The following is a 15531-nucleotide window of genomic DNA, read 5'->3' as shown; positions in this document are numbered from 1 at the left end:
ACGTATTACAGGTTAATATTTTTTTTTAATAATTGCAATTCGATGGCTCCTTTGATAGCCTGATAGTCACATTTTCTTCAGAAATTAGTTACTGTATCAAATATATCACTCATTAGTCGTCATATTTTATTCAATAAATGATTCAACTTTGAATATTTAGTATTTTAAAACGTGCTATATTTCAGAGCTCGATTGTTATTCCAAATCTTGTTTTTCCGTGAAATTTACGTTCCATTTTCACAATCGCACTAAAATGTGAGCGGTATGATGCATGGGACCACCGAATAACGATCAAAAGTGTCTATCAAGTAAATATCAAAGTGACAAATTAGGGAGCAGGCACTGGTGTAAAATAAAACCATAAAAGTGTGTATGAAAAACTAGAGCTTTTAAAAAAGTAGAACTTTTATATAGAGCAATATCCACTAAAACTAAATGTGCTCAAAGCGCTTTACAAAGGGTACCTGACCAACAGCAGCATGTAACAGGTAGAAAGAGACATAACGCCTGTTAGGCGATATTACATTTTTTTTTTCCAACAGGGACAACGCTGTTGACAGCCAGGTACTCATTATACACCTGAGTACGGAGAGAGAATGTGAGTAAAGAGTCTTTTCAAAGGACTCAACTACGCGCCGAGGACCTTCCGATCCGAAAGTGAGTGCCAAACCACAAGACGACAGAGCGCACGAAAGTGTATATGAAACAGTGCCGACAAAGCAAAGGAGAAAACTACAACAATAAAAAAAACTGTCCCAAAAAATCAGCCTGCCTAGATTGTGACAGTCAAGGCAGGCTGACATTTTTTTTTAAATTTTTCTTTCTTGTTTTGTCTGGCACTGTTTCATCTACACTTTTTCAGATCGTCATCTATCTAGATGTCCACGCAAAATGTTGTATGGGTGTGTGTAATTCTATTTATTTCTTTAATTCCTATCCCTAAGGATACTCTTTGTTAAGGTCTACCCTCCTATGGACTTATGGCTGTCATTGTGGAGTGCTGCAAAATATACAAAATTTCTTGCTGACAGATAAAAAGAAATGCGTTTATGTTTGCACATTATGATAATAATAAGACAAGGATCCATTTAGTTAAACAAACGAGGATAACTAGTTAACAGTCAGATTTAGGTTGTTTGCAAGACTATTGCGTTAAATGGGAAAATTAGGTACAAATAAAGCAAAACTTGTCAAATTCTGTGAAAAGGGCGTAGAATCGGGGCACAAGATAAATTGGTAAATATATGTATATATATACACATACACACACACACACACACACACACACTCATAATATAAGCAATGAGAGCGCATCACAATACACACCAACACTAATCACCACTACACAACGAAACAACTTTAGTTTGGAGTAAGAACTTTTCTACGGACATTACAATGGAATACGCCGACTGAAGACGTGGAAAACACATAAACGAGCCGTCTCGGCCACAAAAATGTGAGTGAAAATTTGCTTTCTATATATATATATATATATATATATATATATATATATATATATATATATATATATATATATATATGGGGAAAGGGCTTGAGATAGTGGAAATGTCAAATATCATTTAAGAATTAACTAACGCAACAAGAAAGGAACCGTTTCCATTAATATCCGTTCCGTGCTAATCCTGAAATTTAATTCAAATCAAATTAAGTATCGGAACTGAGGAAGGAAGATCCTTAGTATGTTTCTGCTTAATAATGAATGTCTTTAAATCAATTCTATGCATCACAGTGTACTACGAGTCAGTTTGTCTCCAGGATGTTGGGCTTGTTACTCCATCACCGATTAAATTCTGGTTTAGCTTTAGGGGTCATGATAGCTTAGGTGGTTGAGCATTCGCTTCGTACGCAAAAGGACAAGTACCCCCATGTACACCTAGAGGTGATCAGGTAGCTGGGTCTGTGTGATACGGCGGAAAGCACTGTGCGATGGACTAGCTTTCTCCCCAAAGGAAAGCAAGCAAATGCTATTTGACTCTTATGGAAAATCTTTTTTTTTAACGCATTAATTGTTCAGAGAGCAGTAATGTTTACTCGGTTAATAATATAAGGTACTGGTATTGTTAAACAAGTCAAGGCTGGTTGTCAGACTACAATCTCAAAGAAGAGAGAAATGGCAGCTCTTTCCGTTTGTAATATAGAAATTGTCATGCAATATCCATCTCATACGGATTACTGGGTCTCGGTCGCTGGTGTTTTCCTTTATTACCTCTTTATTCTCTCTAAAAATAAACTCGGAGGGCTTCGCTATTTTTGTTATTGTAGATATCGCTATGGTAAAGTAACCATCTCAGTGGTGACGGATAACTTAAAACTTACGTAATTCACTCGATTAATTTCTTTAAAACTCTGAATTAGTTTACAACAGTCTCATTTAATAATAGTAATAGACTACATTCTACAGGTTTTCATGGCCATTTCATGACATTCTAGCACAAAACCATGTTTGTAATACGATATGGCAATCATGGCTTTTACATATCCAAGAAAAAATACAGGATAGGTCATCGTGAAATAGAATACTTACATTTTAACCACTGTGCGGTTTTTGTAACCCAATTAAACCATTGCTTCCAACAACTACAATGATAAATGCAACGATACCTATATCTACCTCTTACCCATATCGTTTGATCAACCCCCTACTTTGATTGAGACTAAGACCGCTGCAATTCGATGGTCGATTATTGAATTTTTAAAAAGAATTAACAGCATTTATAGAGGGCAATGTCCACTGAACGTGTTCAAAGGGTTTTTCAAGGGATCCCTAACCAACAACAGTACTTAACATGCAGGACGAGACATTTTTGGTTCGACATAGACAACGCTGTCAACGGCCAGATACTCATTTTACACCGGAGAACGGTGTGAGAATGTAAGTAGAGAACCCTTTACAATGACTCGACCATGCGACGCTCTGGGAGGGACTCAATCTCTGGACCTTCTGGTTCGAAGGCAAGTGCCATACCACTATATAGACCACATAACTGCACAATAAAAAGTACAATGTGTTGGTTGTGTGTGTGTGTGTGTGTGTGTGTGTGTGTGTGTGTGTGTACGTATTAACAATTTTTAACGAAATAATTCTTTATAATATATATTCATTTTGAATCGAAATGAGGGAAAATATAGAACTAACCATACGATGGCGCCGTCAAAAGAAAAAGACTGGTAGCATGTAGTAAAACACGTATCCTACCCTTGACGCTCACTTTCCATAACAAATTATAGGGAAAAAAACAACCATAAATATGTGGTTGTTTGGTGGAAAAAGAGTCACATACTCATATAAATTCGACCACGCACCAAATAGTGTCTATCTAGATATAGATATTTTATGAATCGAGTTATAAAATATATCAGAAATTACCGTCGATCTGTTTTTAGACCAAGTTAGCATTACAAAAATATTTACTTACGGACGAAACATTATAATCAGCTGAATCGACACGAATTATCGGGTGTCTAATGATATTATCTATGGGCCGGATGCCACTTATAAATAATGCGATAATATTATTGTGGAACACAAACTTAGTAAATGTGGGACGGGCCATATCCAGACGGTCCGCAAAGTGGTGTACCAGCGCTTTGTATTCATGAAGATTGTCCAGAACATATAATTGCCAAGTTTATCATTTATATTAATAGAAAATGGCAATGAAAAAACACACTATATTAGTTCAAATAACAAAGTTTACAAATGCAAGTGAAACAACAGGCAAAAACACGGAAATGGCAGTTTTACTGACAGAAATGATTTAAATAATAGTTACAGCTATTGTGCCAATTCAGGAGTGACTTACTGATTTCTCTTTGTTTGTATGTCTGTGTTTCAACAAGTATCAGTCACTCGCAAAAAAATAAACAAGAGACACACATTTGTGTCGAAAGTGTCCTTAAAAAACAAGTGTTTTTTTTTCCAAAACATCCACAAACGGAAGTCCATTGAACCCAGCGAACACATTTGGACCTTTAAATGTATTCACTGGGAACAGACCCATAAAGAAGATTTTACTGAATCAACAAATGCCATGATGTATATTGAAAGAGAGGATTTGAAAGTGCATCCGCCCTTAAAATAGTATGAACAAGGGTAAAGCAAAATAAGATCATTTTAACAAAGAGCGAAAGGGAGAGAAGGTGTGGAAGAGAGATGGCTTAGAAGAGAGAGAGAGAGAGAGAGAGAGAGAGAGAGAGAGAGAGAGAGAGAGAGAGAGAATTGATGCAGCTTGGTAAAGGAAGCATGAAAAATACTGACACCAAAAGGTATTGTTGGCGATGAATAGTTAAGAGAGAAAGTCGTGTATCACTTGTCAAACGTACCAGGTCTTCGGGTTTTAAATTTAACGATAAAATCAATAGTTTTTCTCTCTTGTGCGTGCCTAACAATCGTGACACAATCATGTCGGTTGAAGGCTATCGAAATCTATTCAATGCGTCATTGGTGCACAGGGGAAAGGTTGGAGTGCGGGGCTTGATTGCATTCTGGACATCAATAAGATACATTAGTGTGTGTGTGTGGGGGGGGGGGGGGGGGGGGGGGGCACTTGGGAGGGTTGTGAGCAAGCATCCGTGTGATCGCTTAAAACCTAATTTTTCGTTTTAAAAGCAAATCATAATGCGTCATAGCTCAAGAAGTGTGTCCTGATTTGCTAGCAATGAAATGACTGTATGGATCCAAAAGTCAGGTAAACGCTTGCAAACAGAACAAACAACATGGACATTCAGTCTATTCGGAGTAGTTATGTAACAGGATTATAATCAGTATTTCAACAAAAGCTAGCCGTCGTTAACATTGATTGAGGCATTGATAACGTGTTAAATGGTTTGGGACATATTTAGTCCCTGAGGGAAAACTTTAGTGTATCCAGTTTTGGAGATAACTTTAGAATCAGGAAATGTTGAAAGGAGGCACGTGATAATAATATTGTTATTTTTCAGTATAGTTTAAATGAGCCACTAGTTTTGGTTGGGAAATCATTGATTTTTATTATACTATACTATACTACACTATACCATACTATACTACGCCATACTATTCTATACTATACTATACTATACTGTACTATACTATACCATACTATACTATTCTATACTATACTATACTATACTATACTATACTATACTATACTATTCTATGCCATACTATACTATACTATTCTATACTATACTATACTATACTATACTATACTATACTATACTATACTATACTATACTATACTATACTATACTATACTATACTATACTATGCATTTTTATGTCATATTAACCGTTCGAGATTCGAAATAAGATTTGTCTGGCCAAAATTAGAAAAACTAAATTTGTCAGAGTATTGCATTATGGTATAATATAACCAACCTATTGATTTCCCAGTTAACACCTAAAATATTTCCCAATTTGAGACGTCTTTGATGCTTGGAGTTTGTTTTGTTTTATTTTTTGCGGGTAAAGGGTCATCCAGTGTCACGACTTTTCACAAATGTCAGGCAATGTAAAGCGGGGTGATGAGTAGCCCAGTGGGTGCCAGTGTCGTAGAAAATGCTGGTCCCTACATTTTGCCCTTGGGTAAGGCACTTAATGCAATTATCTCATTCGACTAATGTGTGAATGAGTACCTTGCAATGGGCAATGACGGCTATTTTTGAGAATGTACAAAAAAGTACGCCTAATAGGCGACGTGTACTGTATGAAACAGGAATATGGGCCCATATCATGATCTGCCGTGGCGAAAATATAACAATATGAAGCGCATTGAACATGATGAATCCAGGGAAATGTTCAATATAAATGTTCATATTTATTTATTTATTTATTTATTTATTTATTTATTTATTTATTTATTTATTTATTTATTTATTTATCTATTTAGGAATCATGATCATCCAGTGCCATGACGATTCCAGGGCGTCAGAGGCTTGACAAACGATTTTTCTCCACATTGCGCAGCCTCTGGCCGTTAAGTTTGTTCTTTTATTTGTTTGAAAGGGTCTCTCTTTGTTCGACCCTTACTCTCTTTCCATTAATATTTTTCACGGACTGCAAGAACGATCCGTTCCTCTTAAGCATCGCATTTCACAAGCGTCTAGATATCCTTTTTTTTTCAAAGTGACAAAATAGGGAACAGATACTGTTAAAACATGTTAATTTAAAAAGTCATTATGAAACAATGCCGGACATAGCAGAAAGCCTCAAACAAGAAAAAAATAGCTATTCTTTTATTTTTTAGAATGACTTTTTTCATGCTTTCTTCATGTTATCATGTCGTTTGTCAATGTCCAGCTTTAGCAGCCATGAAGCTGTTGATTAGCAGTTTTGTTTTGAAGCACATAGCTTTATTTCTGAGATTACTAAGATCACTGGATGTAGGTGTGGTCTAGTTAATTCTTATTTGGTATCGTTGTTAGTTCCATCTCCCGTCACTATGGAGCCTGAGTATTGTACATATTTAAACACTTCTTTCTTGACATAAGCCCCATGGTATACTTGTATGTCTTTTCTTATTAGCACTAGGTTGGGAATTTTTAAAAAGGCCTTCATAGCCAATAGGCCCATAGATCCTGAGTTTATCCCGGTTTCAATAGCGTGAAACGGACGATATTAATTACTTGCTACCCTTTGGGCAGGATGTCACTCTATAGCAAAGTACGCCAGGTCTAACAAGTCCATCTACCCAATTACTGCTGGGTTGTAGGGGGTCAGAAGAAAAAAAATCTCGACTCAACCCCGGGATCGTTCTGGTCCCTTTGATTGTGAAGCGAGTGCTCTCCCAACTCTGCTATCGGGACCTCCAGGTTGGAAATAGTTGCTATAAAACCTGACACACTGTTGCCATGTTTCCGTTTCATTCATATATCATCTACCAGTGAGAGCATGTGCTAAAATTCTCACCACATCTTGTTTGTTTATTTGTTTTCAATTTTCCTCTGTTTATTATTTTGCTGACAAAGTATTGCACTATTATTTCTATCTACTGTTTCAACCCGAAGACATTTCATGTTCACCTTTTCGTTAGTATTTTATGAGGAGAGGGTTGCTTCAGGTAACCTCGCACTTAGAAAATACCCCGATCATGGACATCAACCTAGTGAAGAACATCATTGGGTATTTGTCTATAGCAACAAAAGACCTCAAACATAATGACGATGTTAATCGACATTAGTCAGTTTTTTATGACACATTTCTCGAATCAGTACAACATTTTCACCGTTTCCGGCAACGATGAATAAATCTATTACTGTTTTCGGTCGGCGAAGTGGCCGAGTGGTTAAGGCATTGCATTGTGATGCGGAAGGTCCCTGGTTCGAGTCCTGCTTCAGGCACTTTCGTTTTTTTTCCTTGATCATTAACCCCCAATTTGCTCACTTAGACATCATGGGCGATTCATGTTGACACCAGACACCTAGTCACTCCGCATTGCTGAGTAACAGTTCACACACCAACAGCAACAACAACACACAGTATAATAGAGTGCAAATGTGTGAGAACCACTTACAATAGTAAAATTAAAGTGTCAAACCTAATGAAATGTGGCTTATTTAACTCAAGATCAGTATGTAATAAAAAGACAACTCTGGTTTAATAACACTTTTATGACAATGACTATGACATAATATTCATAACAGAGAAATGGCTAAAAAAGGAAAATTGTTACCACATCATTAATAAAAATAAAACCTGCTGGGTACAATGTGATCAAGAAAAGCCGGAAAGGTCGACAATGTGGTGGGTTAATGATAGTTCACAAGGAAAATATTGCCTTACAGAAAATAAAAGTAACATCTAAGCCAACGACCTTCGAAACCATTGAATGCCAACTAAAATATAAAAACATGAAACTTAACTTTGCTCTTATTTATCGCCCAACACCATCTAACAAAAACAAAACAACGACAAGACAGTTTTTGACAGAATTTGAACAGTATTTCACCGATCTGTCAACAAAAGACAATCTTTATATCTTAAGGGATTTTAACATACATGTGAAAGACGAGTCAGATAACAATGCATTGGATTTTCTCAATATCATTGAGGTACAGAACAATGTCCAACTCATCACAGAACCAACTGATGAAAATGGGTTAGACCTCATAATTAAACACCGTGATGACACTTTGTTGAATAACACCCACGTACAAAGTAGCCACATATCAGACCATCAATCTGTTTTATTTGAATTGAATTTGGAAAAACCTAAACCAACAAAAAAGACAGTAACATATCGAAAATATAAGTCATTAGATATTGAAAAAAAATGTAATGACCTTATTACATCGGGTCTTACGACAATACATACACATCAGATGACAAAGTTTCTATTTTTAACGAAATTATGTCTGAACTTCTTGATCACCATGCTCCGTTGTCAATCAAAGTTATCACCATAAGACCTGACACATCATGGTTCACTGAGGAAATTCGGTTGTCAAAGCAGATGAGACGAGAAGCGGAAGAAACGTGACGGAAAACAAGACTCACATTACACAGAGAGTTATATAAACAAGCACGAACTGCAACTAACACTCTGATAATCGAAACCAAAAGAAAATCTATAAGAGACAAGGTGGACGATAGTAAGGCAACAGTAAGAAGCTTTTTAATGTCCTGAACGGTTTGATGAACGTTGATAATGGGGAAAAATTACGGCCATAACACCAAAACAAATCAGAACTGGCAGAACGCTTCAATGATTACTTCATTAATAAAATTGCTATCATTTGATCCAACATGGACAATACAGTCAACACCTCTGAATATGAAGATAGCATCCCACCTATATCACTGCTCACTGTCAAATTTCTGCTCTGCTTCAATAGAAGAGGTTACTGAATTAAGAAAGCCCCAAAGAAACAGTGTAAACTTGATGTTGTACCAACATGGCTTTTGAAAGAATGTGTAAAGGAAGTCGCACCTGCTATCACCTCGATTGCAAATAGGTCTATCGAGAATCCAGAATTCCAGCCTGCTTCAAGGAAGCTTTAATTACTCCACTCTTGAAAAATAAAAATTTAGACAGCGATCAGTTTAAAAACTACAGGCCAGTCTCGAACCTTCATTTCATTTCAAAATTAATAGAGACTCATTGTCAAACGTCTCAACAACTACATTAATTTCAACAATCTGCATACTGTTTTTCAATCCGCCTATAAGCAATCACACAGCACAGAAACACCACTTTTGCGTGTCCACAATGATATTGTCGACTTGCTTGACAAAAACGATAATGTAATACTACTACTGCTGGATCTAAGTGCCGCGTTCGACATTGTGTATCATGCAATACTACAAGAGCGAATTCAGAGGCTCTTTGGAATCGGAGACAAAGCTCTAGAATGGTTTTCATGCTATCTACGAGATCGGTCACAACGCTTTCTCATAAATGATTCCCTTTCACCACCAGCAAAGCTGCAATTTGGCGTTCCACAGAGTTCAGTGATTGGCCCTTATATTTTCATAATGTACACAAAGCCCTTAAGCAATATCATCGCTACCTTCTGTCTCAGTCATCATCTCTACGCCGACGATACCCAGCTATGCACTACCATTTGATCAAAAAATATCGAAGAAACAAAAAAGCGACTAGAAGCATGTCTAGATAACGTTAAAGTATGGATGACAAACAACAAGCTTAAATTCAATGAGGACAAAACTGAGCTGATTGTATTCAAAAAGACAGGAAAGGATATACTCATTGACCAACTGTCCTTCGGCGAATCTGTTATTAAAAATTCCAATATTGTTCGAAACTTTGGTCTCTTTTTTGACACTCACCTAGACATGCGGGTACACATAACAAAGTGCTGTCAGGCAATTCACAACGCTCTCCAAATGATTTTCAGAATACGAAATTTTATTGATGACGAAACATGCAAAACGCTCATCTATGCCCTTTTTACCAACCGCTTGGATTATTGTAACTCTCTGTTGTACGGCCTGCCAAAAACATCGCTGAACAGACTACAGTTGATGCAAAACAAAGCTGCTCTTATAGTTACAAGGACAAAACCTTGGTACCATATAACACCGGTCCTTAAGTCACTACACTGGCTTCCAATAGAGAAAAGAATAAAATACAAAATCGCATGTTTTGCTTACAATTGCCTTCACCATACCTGAATACCTTGAACGTCTTGTCGGGGAATAAAAACCAACTCGATCTCTGCGATCCGGCAGTTCTTCGCTAATGCAGAAAAACATCCCAAGAACAAAGTTTGTTGAGCGTGGTTTTGCATTTTTGGCTCCAATCGTAGGGAATTCTGTACCACCTAAAGCCCGACAATGTGAAAGTCTACCAGTTTTCAAACTGAATTAAAAAACCATTCCTTTTCATTCTGCTTATCGTGATTCTATGTGAACTTCGAACAAGATATGTGTGTGACTGTTGTAGTGATTTTGTAGTGAAATGAATGAACATGTGTGATACTAAAAAAACTATTGTAAAGCACTTCTGAGCACGATTTGTGGATACCGGCCCTATATCAAATAATAATAATAATAATAATAAAAATAATAATAATAATAATAATAATAATAATAATAAATAATAATAATAATAATGATAATATAATAATAATAAAATAATAATAATAATAATAATAATAATAATAATAATATAATAATATAATAATAATAATAATAATAATAATAATAATAATAATAATAATCTTGTTTGATGAATTATCTATATTCCTTCGTGGAATGCCTAGGCAACGATTTCTTATAATGTCGTTGCGGAGGGGCATCATTTTTTAAAATATTTGTAGTCAAATTTTTATGTTCTTATTTTTCTGATTGAAATACTCAACACAAAATCTTATAAGGTTAAACCAAGCCCGTTAATGCGTTCTAGTATCAGCCTTGCAAATAGTGTCATGTATGCAAGTGTAAATTCATTTCATTAAAGCTTTATTAAGAATATGGCCTGGGATTATGATAAGCGTTATCGTTTAGTGATCCTATATACCACAAAATGTCTAAACGTTCGAAACGCTGTCCACTTCTTGAAGATCATCCGAAGGGAAAGCGAGTGCCATATCAGAAGACAACATAGCCGTCCATAATGCATAACCGAAAACCAGTAATAGATTTATTCGTCGTTGCCGGAAACGGTGAAAATGTTCTATCTACTGATTCGAGAAATGTTTCGTATAAAAATGTGGCCAATTTTGGTTATCGACCTTAAATCGTGCAGTACATAATGGAATAGTTACTGATGACCATCTCAAAATGGTGGTGGAAAAAGTCGTGATTAATTATCATCTCCAAAAGACAATCAACATGTCTTTTATTGATGGTGCTCAATTTTGGACGCATTCAAATGTTTTGTAGTAATTTTGATTCCTTAAATGACGTAACAATAATAAATGATTAGAGTCTCTGTGCACATATTTACAGGTTTGATAACCGAAGGCAATTCTGGGCTTAATTAAACATTGTTGTAATGGGTGATATTTTGCGTTGGCTTGAGAGTATTTCCACAACAAAGAGTCCATAATAACGTGTGTTACCAGACCTGCAAGTAAGACGATTTGAGTGCATTACTCTTATTTTGATACACAGTAACAACAGAATAACCTTGTTTACAGTGTGCGACACATTTCAAGACTCTTCTTCTGTTACGTCATTATTAGGTCAAAGAAAATAGAGACTATAATGCAAAGCTGATATGAGTTGATTAGATGGTATGATATAAACATCGCTGCTACAATTCCTTAAAACCGCTTACCAAAGTATAGCGATGATCAAGTGATTGGAAAATTTAAAAGTTAAAAATACCCCAGTGTTTCCATCCGGATACGTTCCGTTTCGGCCAATACGTTATCAGTTCGTTCCATTTGGTCATCGACAGCAGTTTCCCTTAATCATATCATATCATAATATCATAACAAATCATTTCATATCACATCATATGAATATGCAGAGATAGAGATCTGAAAAATGTGAGTGAATTAGTGCAAGACAAAATATAAACACTTTTACGGGTCGTGATCTCACACCAGTGCCTGCTCCCTATTTTATCACATCAACATGCAGAGCAATTGGTCATTATAGTACAATTTAGATCTAGGATTATGATATCACTAGAATATACTAATTCGGATTAACTTGATTATATACAGAATTACGATAAATGAAATATATTTTGAAGTCTTTAACTTTTAAAAGCTCATAAAATACTTAATACTGCTAGTGGAATTATATTTGTCTTCTTTTCCAAAATTTAAATCACTGTTTTCCTTTGTTTATAAAATTGGTCTAATATGTAGTCTAGTAGTATGCCACTCGCCTCCTTCTTCCTTTTCCTGCATATCTGCAAACCAGCCTGGTACTGTCGCAGACTTCGGTGTGCATAGTCCAGAGTTGATTCCTTGAGCGGTGCATAGCTGAGTCGGAAAAGTCTCTTTTCTCACATTCTCCCACCTTTCTCATGTGTAAAATGAGTAGGCCTACATGGTCCTTAAAAGCGTTGTCTCTTACGTAAAAAAAAATTAATAATATCGCCTAACAGGCATCATGTCCTGTCCTACATGTTAAGTGTTGCTATTCGCTAGGGACCACTTGTAAAGCGCTTTGAGCACGCTCAGTGGGTATTTCTCTATAAAAATGCTCTGGTTCACTGGACTGAAAATCATAATCTGCATCGATTTACCATACAAAAAAATGTTTATTCTATTTTGAAAATGTCAGGTAAAAGGGTTTTATCGTAAATCTGGTACTGGAACAAGCAGTAAATTAGATAGCTGACGCATTGGAGTCTTATTGTCATCCGGCCTGATGCCAAACAATCACTTGCCATAAATCCAATAAATTATTCAGATATTATGGCGATCTACGTTCGTTGAAATGGATATTTTACTTTGTCTCCATATTCTAGAAATGTTTTCATACAAATAGACGACCCCTAAATGGTCACAGGTTAAAAGATCCATAGAAAGGCCAGTGTCCAGCCGATTCACCCTTGCTGTTTAACAGACAAATGATATTTCCAACTAGGACATGAATCTACCCAAACCTCGCGAGGTCCCAGGTTTGAGAGTTTTCGGCAAGATTGGGGTCATTCAAATCGATCGATTATATATGAAGGACGAGTTTTTTATGGCCAAATCTCTCAATACGTGTTTATCCAGAGTACGTCAGTTCACTGGTTAAGGGATAAACCACACATTAGCTGTTTTCTACGTTATATCAATATTAGAACTGAAATACTATATACATCATTTAATCTATCTTTAGATGATAATTCAATTCAAACACGAAAACAAAAAACACAAGAAAGTAGAAATTGTGAAAATGTAGCATTAAGGTCAGATAACGATCTTATTCACATATTGTTTTTTTCTATTTTAAACAAATGTGATCAGTTTTAGACTATCAAAATTGAACTGGACATCGAAAGGAAAAGAGACATAGCAATTTCTTTCATGACCACCATTAGATGACACTTCTTGCTGTCTGCGGGATGCTTACAGCTCTACTTTTAAAAATACTTTCCCATCAGTTGATGGAATATGGATGGATATGAGGTCCATAAAATGTTCATACCATAGTTATATTGCTTGCTGGTATTACATGTTGGATAAAATGGCTCATTCCCCCAAGGGAATTCCATTTTATGTTTGAGTCAGTTTCCCTCTTCCCAATCCCTCCCCTGGTCCGTGTTATGTCTTTATGATTTGATTGCTTTTCTATCGAACTCTATCTCCATCGAAGCGTGCTACTATGTTATGTTTTGATGTTCAGGAAGATTAAACAGTCAAATGGTGTCATCCAAATTCATATCATTTTGATACCTGATCCATTTGAAGATCAACTGATTGTAAATATTACAATTATATTGCCATTAATCTCAATTTCAATGAACAGTATAATGTCAGGGACCCATTTTATTTAATCAGTTAACTATCTTACTCTGGGAAAAACATCGCATTTAAAAACTTCGCGAAGTCCCAAGTTTGAGAGTGTTTGTCATTTAAATCGATCGATATTTGAAGGACGATATTTCTAGCCAAATTTTAATGCGAGCTTTTCCAGAGTACGGCAGTTAAGTGGTTAATCATTCTTTAGCACAGACATATCTGCATTATAGGAATGTCCCAATCCCCAGAATCAGTGTCAGTTGTATTATCTTATCTCTAACACTAGATTATATCATGTTAATGGATTATTGCCGGGTCTTTAAAGTACTGATTTTGTGACTGCACTCATTAGATACTGTGTGAATGAAAAGATACCTGATAAATCTATTAGATTGATGTAAAAAAGGGAGGTAAAGATACAGTGTATATTTTCGGTGACAGAGAAAAAAGATGAGTGTAAACTTAAGAAGGAAGTGATTTGGTCCATCGGTCCGACCATTAATCGACCTTTTAAAGATCGTCATCAAATAGGTTGTAAAAAATATTTGATGTTTGTAAAATTATTTAATCACTTCATAGAAATAGAGGCTTTTTCAAATTCTTTAAGCTATTTATGAGGTCGAAAAAAGTGTTATTGAAAATTTGGCTCTAATTTTTTTTCAAATGGGGAACTGGTGGGTCCATCTAACGAGAAAAAAAGAAAAGAAAAGAGAATTGCGCCCTTTCGCAGCGGCACTATTAGATCCCGTCGCCTAGGCATTCCATGAAAGAATGCAGATAATCCATCAAACATGATGTTTGATGTCAATAGGAATCACCCATGTTGTACAAAGTGAGCTAATTGGGGGTTATTAATCTTGCCCAAGGAAACAAAACGAAAGAGCCTTAAGCGGGGCTCGAACCCGGGACCTTCCGGATGACAATACAATGCCGTAACCACTTGGCCCCGTCCCATCCCCTTTCCCCATCTGTCGATAGGGAACGGTAAAGTAAATTCCTTCTTAAAGTAAGTGAATCTCCATACGCCTACAATTTTATTTACATTTGACGATAAAACTTACTATATATTGAAAGTCCAAGATGATTCAAGCTTGTAAAATGCCTTTAAAATAAAAACCGTATATTAAGAAATCGGACTATTGATTATAAAGACAGCCTGAAGGTCATTTAATATTATATCACTATATGGAATTTTCAAAAATTCTTCTCATAATAAGAAACAAAACATTGGCGGGTTTTTTTTTCATTGTATGTGAACACATTGATAAAGTTAAAAGAAAGAAATCTTACCTTGTCCATGAGGGCAGCCCGAACAGGCGAGATGTTTTGTTCCATATACCACACATCCAAATAAACTGTGAAATATGATCATGATCATACACACCACTAACAGCCTATTGGTAATACAGTGCAAAGTGGACATCATTGGCTTTATGACCAGTCTCTCCTCAAGAGTCTAATTTATGTATCATTAGCGAACTGATCGATATTAATTCCCAGTGTTATGGTGAACCATTAGTAAATTGGCGTTAATCGATTCTTATAATATTATTATCCACAGGTATCTGTTCTTGGAGCCCTAAAGCGTTTCTCTAATCATGACCAACCGTATCAATGTCGTCCTATGTCAGTTTGAACCAGATGAAGAAAATTTATT

General features: G+C 35.9%; 1 protein-coding gene across 2 annotated transcripts in view; it reads right to left on the bottom strand.

The window, feature by feature from the left end:
* LOC144958314 (glutamate receptor ionotropic, kainate 5-like) overlaps positions 1-15531 on the bottom strand; it is a 52751-nt gene that overhangs the window by 34799 nt on the left and 2421 nt on the right. The window contains exon 2 of one of the 2 annotated variants that reach the window (XM_078890222.1): positions 15165-15496. In XM_078890222.1, the coding sequence (XP_078746348.1) occupies positions 15165-15300 (136 nt within the window). In that variant the 5' untranslated portion in view covers positions 15301-15496. The remainder of the gene's footprint in view (positions 1-15164; positions 15497-15531) is intronic. The other variant, XM_078890213.1, reaches the window with a different exon arrangement.

Source organism: Berghia stephanieae, chromosome 1 (genome assembly GCF_034508935.2).
Source record: "Berghia stephanieae isolate SIO BIC M18660-M18661 chromosome 1, UCSD_Bste_1.3, whole genome shotgun sequence".
In the NCBI taxonomy this organism is placed as follows: Eukaryota; Metazoa; Mollusca; class Gastropoda; order Nudibranchia; family Aeolidiidae; genus Berghia; species Berghia stephanieae.
Note: the sequence above shows the minus strand (reverse complement) of the source record. Positions and strands in the feature narration are given on the sequence as shown.